We start from the raw sequence: 14,752 nt of genomic DNA on the forward strand, positions 1-14,752 counted from the left end.
ATGATCTGTTTTCTGTATTTTAAATACTCAGGATTCTAGTGACAGACTAAGCTACGTGTGATAAACGATTTTGACAGAATGGACATATATACCCCTCTATCCTCTGTGTGCAGCTGGGCTTTCCAAGGCTTGACCATGTTTTATCTCATTATTCCTACTTTGCCATGTGGTCTGCTTTCTAGCATTCTTGGATATGCTGAACTCAAGAGAGGTCAAAGCCGCTCTATACAGCTGGCCCGAAACCCTGAACCAGCAGCTGCCTTTTGGGCTGGGGTCTGGAGGCGCTGTGTCTGATCCACACTCATAATTCGTCCTCAGCACACCGGTCAAGGGCAAGCTTTTAAAGTACATGGAGATTTAGGTCAGGTTCTGTCCAGTGACTGAACTCTAAATCTGAATCTCTAGCGTCACAGAGTTCTAATCATGACCCTAGATGGTGTGAGAGTGAGTCAGTGAGATGAAAATCAGGAGAGAAATGGTAATAGAGCCTTGCCTACAGACACTCCAGCAACAACTGGAAGGGAGCTGTGTTTCTGGGAAGGGCTGGATCCAATGTATTCATCCACTGACAGAAAATAAAAAGACCCACGTGTATCTAGTTTACCTACAGATGGTTGAAAAGTGATTTTTCCCCCTATGATCCCATATACTGTGTGTAATTATCTGTAATTAAGTTATGATTAAAATAATCAGTTTAAAACCAAGTATTCAGAACAACAGAAGAGCCAAAACTGTTTTCATAAAAAACACAACAAAACCAAACCAAAAAACCATGCTGTATGCCACAAAGTGGTGAAACCAGAGCGGGTGAGCTGTGGTTAAGCGTAAACCCTATAGCAATGAAAGTCATCTGTCTGATGCTTACTTCTTTGAATAAATTCAGATGACAGCCCGATTTCATTTCTTCATTCAGTGTGGAGGCCAGATGGCATTAGAATCATTTACTTCACCTTGTTGTGCTTAATTACTACAATCAACACACTATTTTCCAAATTAATCATAACAAAGTAATTTCATTAGTAACACAGCAGGCTGTTGAATTATTAGCATCATAACAGTTTGCAAACAATTAAACTTTATTTGAACCTTAAAAATTTGCAGAGTGGAACATTATTGTAAGATCTAATGGTAACAGAGTACAAATTCAGAACAGAGCAGGCGATCAAGCAAAATGCTATATAAAATATGACTTACAATCACCTTTCAAAAAAATTAGCTCTCTAACTGTTCATAGAAAAACAAATAAAAGCTAAGCAAACATAATGAGAACATAACAATTAGCATCTTTTCTAACAAGCTGCGTTGTTTAAATTCACATTAATGATGTTATTATGATCTTGAAGAGAATGTGATGTACTGTCAGGGGTGGAGAGAAACTTCCTCACAGCACAAAAATGAGTTCATCAACTGAACAGAAAGCACCCACGAATCGCAAGGGACAGCAATTTTTCTCGTCTCTCCCAATTTTAAAGGCTTTTGGTTTCAACCTTCTATCTGCCATGTATATTCAAGTTAAAAAAGAACAAAGGCCAGATGCGGTCTGGACAGAAGCAGCACCATGCTTCTGTACTGGAAATGCTGGCCATCAGTTGGCAAAGGACTCCCTCTCCTGGATTAACTGGAAAAGGAGGCAGAAATCTAAGGGCTTCGCCGTCGGCCCGAGTGGGGGAGGGGTTCCCCAGTGATTCCATGTGCAAACGACAAGCTGCTGCCATCTGCTGGCCACTTCAGTTAAAGGCACAAAACCTGTAACCTCAGGCTAGGCTTTGCTTTTCAACCCACACTGGCTCTGAAAGCCAGTCCACGGAGTTCATTTCTATCTGCCTAACTTCTGCAAAGATGACTTGAACCCATTTAAATGACACTCTCATAGGAAAAGGGTAATTTTACAAACATAATTTCTGAAAACTTGGACTATGTTATTCACAAAGATTTTTTTCTTTTACTTTTAAAACTGAGTGATCACAACCTTTATACTATAACAGTAAAATAAACACTCTTTACTATTCCTTGTAAATATAGTTGTACATAAATAGTGGAGACTTAAAAATAGTATCAGCTCATTTGCATTTCTATCTGAACAGTTAAGCAAAAGCTGGGACCTGCTGAAGGACGATTCAACAGTAGATGACATCTACGGCAAAGCATCCAGTCACTATCCAGAGGAAGGGTCTTCTAGCATCTCCAGAGACAGTTAAAATACCACGCTCTCAACTCTGGATGAAAGGGGACGGACAGGACTCTGCAAACCTACCCTTCCGGTGACTGACTGCCCGCAACTGCTGCCGTCCTGAGTCTGTCTTTCTGTTTGGTCTGGAGGGGCACACTGAGGCTCGGCCAGGACTACTATTTGACGGCGGGATTGGGGACAGCGCAGCAATGATGTCGCAGTAAGCTAAGAGCGTGCCCGGCTCGCCCTTATACTTTGAAAACACTGAAGTTGTTTATACCATAGTATTAGTGGTAAGATGGGCTTTCTTATGAATCTTGGATTTTCTTAAATTGAAGTAGAACTACAGTAGAAGACACTGGCAAACCCATCACCAAATTACGACACTGAAGCCCTCTGCACAAACCTAGCTCCGGTTTACACTTGTGAACCAAGTGACAGCATACTGCCACTTCCCTCTACCTGTAAGGCTAGCGCCTTTTTTTCTTCCTTACTTAACAGTAGGTAAACGTGACCATTTGCACAACTTTTCTTCCCCATGAAAACATATTAATCTATGAAAAACAAAACAGAAAAAATACTAAGTTAAGTCATCCACACAGCTTTAAAGAAGTCTTTAGTATCGACACAGAACTTACAGTCTATGAAATTATATGCAACACTAAAAATAACAGGTGCCTAATGACTAAGAAACAGCACCCTCACTGGCAGCTTCAGGGACTAAGAGTCATATACAATCATTATGAATTTTCCCACACAAACCAAATGGGCAAAGTGATACTAATTATTATTTGAAAAACAGCAACAGGCCTTATCCCTACTGCTTGTACCTAACTTAATCCATTACTGCTGGCTTCATCTGACATCTAGAATGTTTTAATGAGTGACTATATAGAAGAGCTGCTGAGACAGGGATAATCAGGCAAACGAAGGCAGCTCTGGGCCATTCAGGCTCGCGGGGGTTTCCAAATCCAGAGCACCTGCAGACACCCAGAAGACTTCCCTGTAGGCACAAAGGGAAAGTTGCATTTTTATTTTATTTTTTCCTTCAATAGAAATGTTGATTTATTTTTCCTACTTAGAAAAAAAAATAACATTTTTAGCCAAACAAAAATGAATGTTTGCTCAATGTATCTCAACTCATTTGCTCAGAAAGGACCTAAAAGTGGCATTTCACTAGAGAGGAGGAGGTCTGAGACCACAGCTGGTTATTATCAAAGGAATGTTTCCCTAAATAATCTGTTCACTTCCAAAGTAAATTCTCTAAAGTTATTTTTAAAAATTAAAGACGAAGCAAAACAAAATAAAACAAAAACAGATTTGGGGCACCATACTTAGGTTATCAGAAAACTACAAAGACTTGAAAAGGCAAAGCCTCGGAAGAAAGAGACCAAGAGAACAGAAGAGCTATTACAGCATATTGGATTAAAATGTACTTACCCGGACTCTCAGATATCATACATCTCCATTACGTAGGCTTTAGGCACCAAGCCAATGGCTCCCTTCATTTCTCCTACCCACCAGCCATATCTATTGTATTCCTAATTGAAAACAATACGCAGTATTAACCTTTAGGTTGGTGTAAGCACAATGTTGTTTATATGCAACTTCTTAGAAATGTTTCTTTTTATAAAGTCAAAGGTGCTGGAGCTGCAAATGGAAACATTTTCATCTTTTTTTGTTTCTGGACAAACAAAACAAAAACAAAAATAAACAAACACCGCCCCACCAAAACACACACACACACACACACACACACACAAAACAGCCATGCTATTGGCAAGTATTTAAATTACTGTACAACACAATCTTGTTCATCATTCTGGCAGAATGCAGAAGCAGCCGCCTGTGTAAGGATGTGGAGAACCAGAGCAGCAGTAGCTAGCTTCTGGGGCTCCCGGTCTCTCCACACAGAGCAGCCCTGGGTACGGGCTCTTAGCTGTAAGGCTAAAGCCAAGAGCTGGAGGAGCTACAGAACCTTCAAGCAGCTTATCTGTCTATCAAGGATGAAAATCACTATGGGAGGGGTGTGGGAAGGGGCATGACAACAAACTCATAATTCCTAATGAAACTTAGATGGTTTAGAATTCAGAGATACACCCCTTCTTAAGAAAACCTAATACATTTTAAGCAGATAAAGTAGAGAATAAGGAAAATACTAAAATTAAAAGTTCACAAATACCAATACAAAATAATTCACAAGTGGACTTCTTGAAAATAATATTCCAAAGCTTTTACTGCTTCTCTTGATTCTGGACTGCCTAAGCTTGAGAGGAACATAAAGGTGATGTTAGGTTTGTTTGCAGAATGGGAAAAAAAATAGGAAACCAAAGTCTCTCTAGTTTGAAAGGCAAAATATTAATCTGTGAACAGAGTGACTGATGAGGTGTTCTGCACTTTACAATGTGAGATAAACAAACCTGGCCCTCCTCTTCTCTTCTCTATTCTCCACTGACAGACACACCATTGCTTTAGGCATTGTGAACCCTCCTTAACCGGCCTCATATGTCTGCCAGATTGACTAATGTATTTTTATCTCAAACTTATTTATGTTTAGTGAGATACAAACAAGTAAAATGAATTACAAGTTTCAAGAATAATATCTTCCAAAAGCAATACTCTGCATAAGCATTACGGCCCAAATTTAATTTTTCATATAAGATAAATTTTTAAAATCAATCCCCAAAGTAATTCAATAGGTTCTGATTTTCCAACCTCTGAGTCATAGATAAATGTGCATATGCACATTGAGTTATATGTGAGGAGGGAGGGGTGATAGGCATGCAGACTTAACATTCATATTGATTTGTATGCTATTGACCATCACAAGGAAAATTATGCTATTCTTCAATACAAATGTAGCAACATTAGCATGTATGTATCGACAGACAGTCTACCTATAAATTACAGGATAAAATCCATGGGTCCTTTAAAGTGGTGGGCAACAGCAGGGTTAGGCTTCCTGGAGAACAAAGGGGAGGAAAGGAGCCCAAAGGCTCGCCCTGGAGTTCTTGTTCTGATGAGGAGACAGCACTGGCTCTGGAGGCAGTGGACTAAAGGCGCTAAGTTTGAAAGTTCGCTAACAGTGTGATTTCAGTGGACAAAACTGTCCAAGCAGTAAGAACACCGAGTCCAGAACTCAACGATGACGTGGATAATCTATACAAGGCACATTCATCAAAAGGAAATATCAACTGAAAGCTGGACTAGCAATCACTATACCCTAGTAGGCACCTAATAAAACCACCCTTACTCAGTTTTTAAGGCAGTGAATACAACTGGAACCTAATGCTTAACAAAACAAACGCATGTAAGCTTCTACAGATCAAAGGGCTACATTGTAAGACATCAAAAGGGACTAACGGTAAGTCTGAGTACCAAAGCTCTTACCCAATCCCAGCCTTCGGGTGTTTTCAAACGGATTACAGCAGAAGAGCAAAGGGTCCAGCCTGCCAATAGGAGACCAGAAGGCAACCAGTGGGAGGGCAGACTCAGAACACACGGCAGAAAGTTCAGAGACCTTTATAATCTCCCCCTTTGGTTACAAGCTGTACTGTCACCTGAGACCTATCATCACTCCTGAGAAGAGCAGAAACCCTCAAATTAAGATCTCATCGACCAACGGCAGACAAGAGACGACTGGGAAAGTCTGCTGCTATCTGCGGTAGAGCAATGGGGTAACAAGCTAGACAGCACAGTGGCGGGGGCAGAGGGGCCTCCTCGCTGTCAACTGACCCCTTACATGTAACAGGCCAGGGACCAAGGAAAGTGTTACATTACAGTAATCCGAAATGCTGCACTTCATCTAAAATAACCGCAACATTTATGAAATACACACCTCACGAAAACGCTGTAAAACATCAGATCTCATTCAGAAAACGGTAACAATAAAAAACAGAATATTACTTTATATTTATGAATAATTCCATATAACACTCCTGTGTGAAATAAGAGAAGAGAGAAAATAGAGGGACAAAAATCTAGGGGGCAGATTTACAGCCGTGCACTGAAGCTACAGAGCAGTCATAAGACTGCTCATCCCCACCACCCTCCCCTTAACCCCCCCCCCCCGCAACAGGAATACCAATTAAACCATCTGCAGCCCATAAATTGGGATGAAAATGCTCCTTGACTATAACTGTTTTCTAAACTTCAGCCTCAAGATTCAACACCATGCAACGTTTCCTTGCAAAGAAGGAAATCAGCCCCTCTGACCCAAACATTCGTGACTACGAATGACAGATCAGTTAATGGTGGGGAAACAATGCCATCAATAAATACCATGTTGTCTTAAAATCCACATACTAATTATAGCATTGTTCCAGAAAGTCACAGGTGGATCATTTAAAAGACACCTCTCAAACATTATTAATAAAGGAAAAAGGACAAAAAGAGAAGGGGGAGGGGAGAGGAGAGGAGGGGAGGCCCACACCAAACTGCCATCTAAATGGTGACAGGCTAGGAAACATGGCATCACCTGACTGCACTCAAGATCTCAGGTCCGAGGTCTGCCATCTGGTACCCTTCACCCTATTTGGCTCTTGCCATCAACTGAAATGCTAACACAGGCAAGTGACTGTACCTCAGAAGGACTGATAAAATAATGAAGAGTCCTTTAATCTACAGGAAACCATTTTAGTCAATTTATAAGAAATATTGCATCCCTTTGTAGGACGTGTAATTATTTTCTATTAATCATGTGCTATAAAGCTACATTATGCGGTTATTCTGTTATCACTAGGAAGAGGCCTGCAGTCAGCTTCTGACAATGTTAGGTAATTACTAACACAAAGCTGCTTTCTGCTCCTGCAGTAATGCTATCAAGATCCAGAGGTGTAGTGATGCTTACTGTATAAAAATAGCACTCAAAAGGAATTCGCTATCAGCGAAATAGATGGCTTCCAGGCAAAACATAGCGTGGCAGTCAGAGGCAAAAAACCAAAGTCAACGTCGCCAGTAATCCAGGAAATAACAGTGAGATGGCAATGAACGCTCGCAGTCTGACTCCCACGTCACAACTGCCAAACCATAAAGTCATCTCATCCGTTTATAGTTAATATTTACTGGGCGATAAATTAACGAGACTGTGCAGTAAGGTCGGGGAAAAGACCCGACTTTGATGAGGAGAGACAGACTTTGCCTAACACAACAGTGCACACACGCTCACACCGGCCTGCTGACTCCGTCTTTCCTCTCTGCCGGAGCATTATTTTATACTTAGAAGATTCCCAAATTCACTTCAATCCTTCTCAGTGCCAGACTCTCCTTTCTTGAGTATGTTAATCCACTTTCCGCACATCAGACAGTGAACAGGTGCCGTTTCATAGAACCCCGAAGCTCCCCGCCAGGGTCTAGGGACAGGCCACCCTCTCAGTCACTTACTGCTATGTCCGAAGGCAACAGGTGCTTCAAATGCTGGGCAGCCGCTGTGTCCTTTGTCTGAACACACATCCATGCTTCAGAACGTGCTAGCCCTTTGTGAAAGTGACTTCATCCACAAAATATTAAGCATGGTGACTTTAAGAATCAATGGGTTTAACCTTTATTTCCCACATATTCACTATGGCAATTATTCCTAAGAGTAGCAATGTGAAAACAAAGTTAATGTTTTAAATATATAAAGTCTTTCTTCAAGTTTATCATTGTGTGTGTGTGTGTGTGTGTGTGTGTGTGTGTGTGTGTGTGTGTGTGTATGTGTGTGTGTGCGCATGTGTTTAGGAACTTGTATGAATCCTTTTCTCATCATGCCGATGGTTTCCTTAGCAACACAGGGCCTTGGTACCCATGATGCTCTCCTGTTCCCTCCTAACCCCCTCCCATGGTTCTCCACGATACCCGAATCCCACCACTGGGAGATGTTTTTCCCAAAGCTCTGCTGAGTTCACATGGCTGTGGAATCCAGTTCCCTGGTTTATCATTTACTGCTCAGACGTGACTGAGTTCCTCTGATTCACAGAATTCTTTTTGCATCGTTCACTCCATTTAATAGCAGGAGAAACATGGACGAGTAAGAAAGCATACAGTAAGAATTTAATTCTCCTAGCAGATTTCAGTTTACATCTCAGAGTGCTGTGAGGTAAGCATGGCCATTCTGCCCGATGCTTCACAGACACGCTCAACAAGAAGAGACTCCAACTGAAGCTCAGCAGAGGGCTGGGAGGTCAAGGTTTGTCACCAGCCAGTCCCCATCTCCGCGACTGCTCCTGGGTTCACCACCCCGGGGGCCCAGCTGTCTCTGCTCAGGGCAGGCCTTCACCACCTCACTGTCACCTCTGCCCTTCGATCATCCAAGAAACCGTCTGCCTCTGTTCACTCTGCTGCTCAAGGACTGCCACCATCTCCTCACGACAGGAACTACGGAGTCCTCTGGTAGCCTGCTCCGTCTGTAGCACCACTTCCTGTCACTTCTCCATCAGCTTGGCCCCCACTGCTACTCCACCCAAGCCTGCCTGTGTTCATGGAGCTCCCTTCCCAGGGAGCCCCTTCCCTCAGCCAAATCCTGTCCAGCGCCCAAGAGCCAACTCAGTCACTCAGCTGTGGGGATTTCTGTGCTGAATTATCGGACACATTCTGACACCTGTTACTTCAAGCGGAGCTTTTATTCCTCAGTGGATTCCACACACCTCAGCTTTATCCCTTCAAATAACAAAGGACAAACTTGCTGAGGTCAGAGTGAAGACCTCGCTCTCTTCTCTATGCCCCATGATACTGGAATGTAATAGACGCTCGGTAAGTTAGACACTGGAGAATAGCCCAGACCAATGTTCACACTGTATGGTGTACCAAGTGTCTAATTTTTAAAAGAAATTTAATTTCTAATAGGAGTACATGTTTCTTCATATATATATTTATCTAAGAATCATTTCCAAGCATCTGTTCTGATCCATGCACAGGGAGCTTGTGTTTTCCAGAACACCCAATGCAATGCTCTGTCTGAAGAGCTTCCATGCGATCTTGAGAAAGGTCAGTCTCTGTCTCCGTTGGAACCAGGACTCCTAATCCATTTCTCTGAGGAAGTAGACTGATTTGGACTGAGCACAGACAAGGTCAGGGCAGAACCCGCTCAGGGGCAGTGGACACCTGGGGGAGGCATCTGGGGGCCCGGCATCTCCTCCCCACCTTGAGCTGTCTCCTGCCTTCCCAGCTTGCTGTAAATGAAGCAGGTAGCTCTGGGCAATCTCCAAGCTCCTTTTTCTACTTCTGTTTCTCACTGGAACTACAACAGTCCAACTTCATACAGATCAGCAAGTCTAATTATTATATACTTGGGTTCTTGCAGAATGCCCTTAATGAAATCTTTAGTTATATTTTTATAAATTATTGTTATTGAGGTCATTACCTGCCCTTTATTTTTCTTTCTTTCTTTCTTTCTTTCTTTCTTTCTTTCTTTCTTTCTTTCTTTCTTTCTTTCTTTCTTTCTTTCTTTCTTTCTTTCTTCCTTCCTTCCTTCCTTCCTTCCTTCCTTCCTTCCTTCCTTCCTTCCTTCCTTTCTTTTCTTTCCTTTCCTTTTTTTTGTAGTTGTTGAGACTCAATCTTATCCGTGCAGAGTCTAGAGATTCCTGTGAGAATGTAGTTTTTCAAAGCAGCCAATGCTGGACAAAGTCAAGACTCTCCTTTCTGGCTGAATGGAATTTCAGCTCCCTAGCTCTTCTGTTTGGGATTTGGTTGCCAGGCAGCTCAGGCTCAAGCTACAAGTTCCACTGCAGAAACCCACCATCTTTGAAGACCTCCACGGATGTAGCTCTTCCTCTCCTTGGTCTTTATTTGGTTTTCCCCAATTATGCTGAGCCTTAATTTCTTCACTTGTATGCAGGGGCCCACAAACGCTTCCTAGTGAGATCTGAGCTTGCTTTACCCAGCAGGGCTGAATTAAGGATGGCTTACCAGGTGTTTGGAAAGGTCTGCACTTGGATGTGCTAGGGGAGCTCTTTTGCCCCGCCCCTTGGCATTGCTATAAAAAGCCCTTTTGAAGAGACAGAAGGGGCCAGTGGATATTGATCCAGGTCCTCCTGAAGCTATCCTGTGTTTCTGTCTGTCTCTTCTCCACACTATCTTTCTATCTAAATAGTTCTTATCCCTCTCTCCTCAAGAGTACCCTGGGGAAAAAATGGGAAAATGTGGGAGCTGGCCTCCCATACTTGTAAAGGCTTACACTAATGCTCCCCTAACTCTGTGCGTCCATCATTTTCTTCAGAAGTCGGAGTCTTTCCTATTTTTAACTGTAACTTAGTAAATGCATTTTAAACACCGCCATTGTATTAGGTATTAGCTAAATACGGAAAATACTTTAAGACAGGGTGTTGACATCAGGAAGTTCAGAATGAAGAAAAGAGAAGGGGAGGGAGGGGAATAGGAAACGGGAGCGGGGAGGAGGCAGGGAAGAGGGGGTGGGGAGAGAAGCTGGTAATCCTAACGTGGACTATGGAGTGTGAGAGAGAACTCACAGAGAAGCACATAATTCTACAGAGAGGTTTTGCAATTTTATGTAGAAAAAACAGGTGGGTGGAGACTCCAAATGGAATGAAAAGAGTAATGCAGGGCCTGTGCGAAGAGATTAAAAGAAAAACGTCTGTTTTCAGGGAAGAGCGGGTGTGGCTAACACCCAAGGCACAGGAGGCCAACAGCAATGGCCGCCGCATAAGATGAGGGAAGCTGGGCTGGAAAGGCATCCTATCGGGGTGCAGAGTTTAGGTCTAACAGACACAAATAAGCAAACACTCAGATACTTGCTGAATGAAGAAAGTGAAGTTCTAGTTTGAGTTCCAGTTTCCTAAACCCTTTCTCAATCACTCCAGTGCATGCTCACTCCCCTGCGGTCCCCTGCACACCCACAGCCCACAGGGATGCTTTATTAGCACACGCTCTTCTCACACTGGCTGCCTCTGCCACCCAGCTCAGGACCCTGGAAGGGAAGCCACTCAAGGCGTCCCTGGATTCGGCCCAGACGAGTACTCTACACAGGAAGTGTCAACAAATGGCTGATGAGGAAAAAAAAGAATAACTTCAGCCATCTATGTTGTTTAGAACTGGGATGGATGCTCGCAATTAACCTTCTGATACAAAAGGTCAAAAAGGCACCTCCTACCTGAGGTCCACATAGTGCCAGTATTAGAAAAGGAAAAGATTTGGGGTAGAATCAGTGTTGATTCCTGGGGAAAGCACTGATTAGCAGTGTCCGAGGGTAGTTGTTATATAAAAAGCCTTACTGGCATGGGTTTCTTAATCTGTAAGACTGACCCACAGATTCACCCCATGAGCACCGCCCTAATCTGTAAGACTGACCCACAGATTCACCCCGTGAGCACCCCGCAAACTGGCCGCCCCAGGTGTCTAGAACACTGCACTGTGTGTTCACTTGCCATGGCTTTCTTCCCTCTCCAGGAATTACCGAAGCGGAGCACCAGGGGCACAGCAGCCAGAACTGAGCACGGACAGTCTCTGCCCCGCTCCTCCAGCTCACCACAGCCAAGAGTCACCTGGGAAGAAGAAACCTGGGGAAGGACCCCCCACCCCCGCGCCCCATTTGGCCTTCGAGCATGTCTGCGGAACCTGACTTTGACTGCCCAGGCCACTGTGAGAGGTGCCATCCTTAGGCAGCTGGGTCTGGGCTGCTGGGAAAGGGAGCTGAGCATGAACCAGGGAGCGGCGAGCTATCCGGCAGCTTTTCTCCGTGGTTTCTACCCTAACTTTCCTAAATGATGGATCCAGAAGTGTAAAATGAAAGAAAGCCTTTTCTCCTCAAGACGTTTTTTTGATCAGAATGTTTTAACAAAGTAACAAAAAAGCAAAGTAAACAAAAGGGAATCAGATCTTGGGGGGGGGGCAAGTATTAGAAGATCGGAATTTTTTCTAGTTTTTTTGTTTTTTGTTTTTTTTTACAGCTAACAATTCAACTATGAACATGTATCACCTGTTACTTTATTAAACACCCACTCTATAAAGCTTTTCTAAAATTATTTAAATTTTGTGTATGTGGGGGTATATTCACGTGTGCAGGGGTCTGCTGGGTCTACTGGAGCTGGAGTTACAGGCTACTGTGAGCCACTTGGAGCCGGGAACCACTCAGGTTCTGCAAGAGCAGTACCTGCTATTCACCCCTTAATGGCCGAGTCCCCAGGTCTCTTAACCAACGATCTGCCTCTACTCTCTCCCACCTAAGAGCCACTCCGGAGTCCCCAGTTTCAGAGGTCAGAGAGACATCACACCGAGTAAAGGCAAACATACAATGGCATGCACTGTGCCAGTGAGTTCTTGAGTTTCGAGGGAGGTGTTGGGGGGAAAGGACATAGAAAGTCACAGACTGTTCAATATAAACCAACAACAACAAACACAATGTGACGCTCTTCTTTGTGGCTCTGGTTTGCTTCTGGTACACTTGGTTATTCAACGCAGAATTAAACCCCTATAGACCCTGCCACCTGGCTACTTCCCACGGCAGCCCCTCCCGAGGTACAGCGGGTCACAGGAACCTCTGACACTGTCTTCTTGCTCACCCTCTTTCAAGTCCCTACAAGTGCTGGGCCACAGCAGGCCTCCACAGCAGCCCCCTTCCACCTATCAGCCCTGGTCCAGAAGGGAAGGCGGCCTCCATTCTGTGGAGGAGGAAACGGGGAAATACTGTTTGTGGTTCTGAGAGTGGGACGGGAGCGTGTCAACAGCGCTTCCACGGCTGGACAGACAGACGGCCACGGAGGAGGGGGGCTTACATGATGCTTTGAGCCCCAGCACCCACAGGGCAGCACAGAAACAAAACACTGTCAGGTCCAAACAAACACAACTGCGAGAAAAAAAAACCTCCTCCTTCTCAAAAGGCCACCGAATCTGATGACACCCAGGGACCAGATCAGTGTCATCTAGTCATCAGTGTCCCCACGATCTGTCCTGGTCACTCTTCGGTGGTTAGCCGTGCTATTTGTGGTACACTGGGCCATATGATCACAAATGAAAAACTGGAATAACTATATATTAAAACAAAACAAAAAAACCAACTTTGCCTTTTTCTTGCCAGTGAGACTTTTGATTCATTTATTTTATAGGTCTGAAGACCCAAAGCCATACTAAGTAAATCTTAGTATTCTAACGAGAAGTAAATGTTCAATGAGTCACAATTCACCAAGCACTGGGAATACCAACCAAACACACATGAAGTATTGCTTACAACTCCAACCAGCACAACCTCAAATGCGTTTTAGTGTACACTCATAACTACTGTCTTATCTACACTTCCTGTTTTGGTCTTAAGAAAATACTTTTTAAAGGTTGCCAAGCTAAAGTCATGCAGGCCTCTGATGGAAGGAAATATTCGAGAGTCTTAAGTAGCACGCCTCTTTGCTGCTGAAGTGGAGCTTGCCTGTTTCTAAACTCGAAAAAAAAACTATTGCTGGAAAAGTAAGATGAGAATGTGGTTAGCAATGCACCAACAAGTACAGATGGGAAAATAAACTGCCAGAGATGTCAATCCAAAGCAGCCAGGCAGACCTGCAGGACCGGCAGGAGCACAGGAGCTGGGGCGGAAGAGAGGGCCTGCTGTGTGTGACCTGGAACCTACTGATGGAATTAGAGTACTGCACAATCGTGACTCCAGGAAGACACCATCAGCTACCAGATCATGTCCACGGTTTGGGAAAAGTGAAATGGAGATGCAAAATAGTAAAATATTTAGCATGATTGTCTAAACAACTGGATTCCAGCCAACAACTGAAATTAAAAATTAAAAGATTTTTATCTCTACTATGGCTTTTCCTCTCTTTAAAAAAAATAAACCTGAGATCATGCTGTGTGTTTCACAGTTAATTCACCAACAAAACAGTTATCATAAAAATCACAAATTATACTTTCATCTGTCCCTGAAAATATGCTGTCTTTTTTTTTTGGTAGGATGAAAAAAGACTTCTAAATCTCCATTGAAATACTGAATTATTTTAACAGATTAAAACAAAACAGTATCAAGCTTAAAAGAAAAGAACGATAAAGCAAAAAAGATACTGTCTCCATTGAAGGCAAACAGAATTTAGATTTATTATTAGTGAGGTTCAAAGGTTGAAACTAAGAAAATGCCGGACACTTTGAAGGAGGGGCTAGCTCAACCGGAGGGTCACATGACAGCCGTTAATTGGAAAATGTTAAAAAGGGAGGGGGAAGGGCAGGTGTCTGCCTGCTCTCCTTTATTGCAGCATTTGATTTTCACTGAAGAAAAAAAAGGGGTGGGGGCGGTGGTGGTTAAGATTTGTGTAACTCTCAAAAGAGGCTAAAATAAGTAAGTCACCCCGAGGCTAACTGAGCGCAGCTGACACACCATCAAGGAGGGTTCCAGGGAAGAGAGAGAGAGAGAGAGAGAGAGAGAGAGAGAGAGAGAGAGAGAGAGAGAGAGAGAGAGAGAGAGAGAGAGAGAGAAATTTAAAAATAAAGCTGTATTTCCATAGAGCTGTATAATGAAAATAGTCTAATCGACAAATTAGTGAAATGTTTTCTATCATTACATTTACAAAATTAAAACACTCTTCATTATAAAGTATGACATTTTATTTTTTGATTTGTCTAAATATTTATACAAAAGGAATAATTTATTTTTTCTTAAACTGT

The 14,752-nt window shown here is 43.1% G+C and overlaps 1 protein-coding gene across 2 annotated transcripts in view; it reads right to left on the reverse strand.

Moving 5' to 3' along the window:
* Positions 1-1,054: 1,054 nt before the first annotated feature.
* Positions 1,055-14,752, reverse strand: part of Skap2 (src kinase associated phosphoprotein 2) — a 161,326-nt gene continuing 147,628 nt past the window's right edge. For both annotated transcript variants that reach the window (XM_006982200.4, XM_076566810.1), the window contains exons 12-13: positions 3,611-3,711; positions 1,055-3,173 (exon numbers count right to left, since the gene is read on the reverse strand). In XM_006982200.4, the coding sequence (XP_006982262.3) occupies positions 3,619-3,711 (93 nt within the window). In that variant the 3' untranslated portion in view covers positions 1,055-3,173; positions 3,611-3,618. The remainder of the gene's footprint in view (positions 3,174-3,610; positions 3,712-14,752) is intronic.

The sequence above is a fragment of the Peromyscus maniculatus genome, chromosome 3 (assembly GCF_049852395.1).
Source record: "Peromyscus maniculatus bairdii isolate BWxNUB_F1_BW_parent chromosome 3, HU_Pman_BW_mat_3.1, whole genome shotgun sequence".
Classification (NCBI taxonomy): domain Eukaryota; kingdom Metazoa; phylum Chordata; class Mammalia; order Rodentia; family Cricetidae; genus Peromyscus; species Peromyscus maniculatus.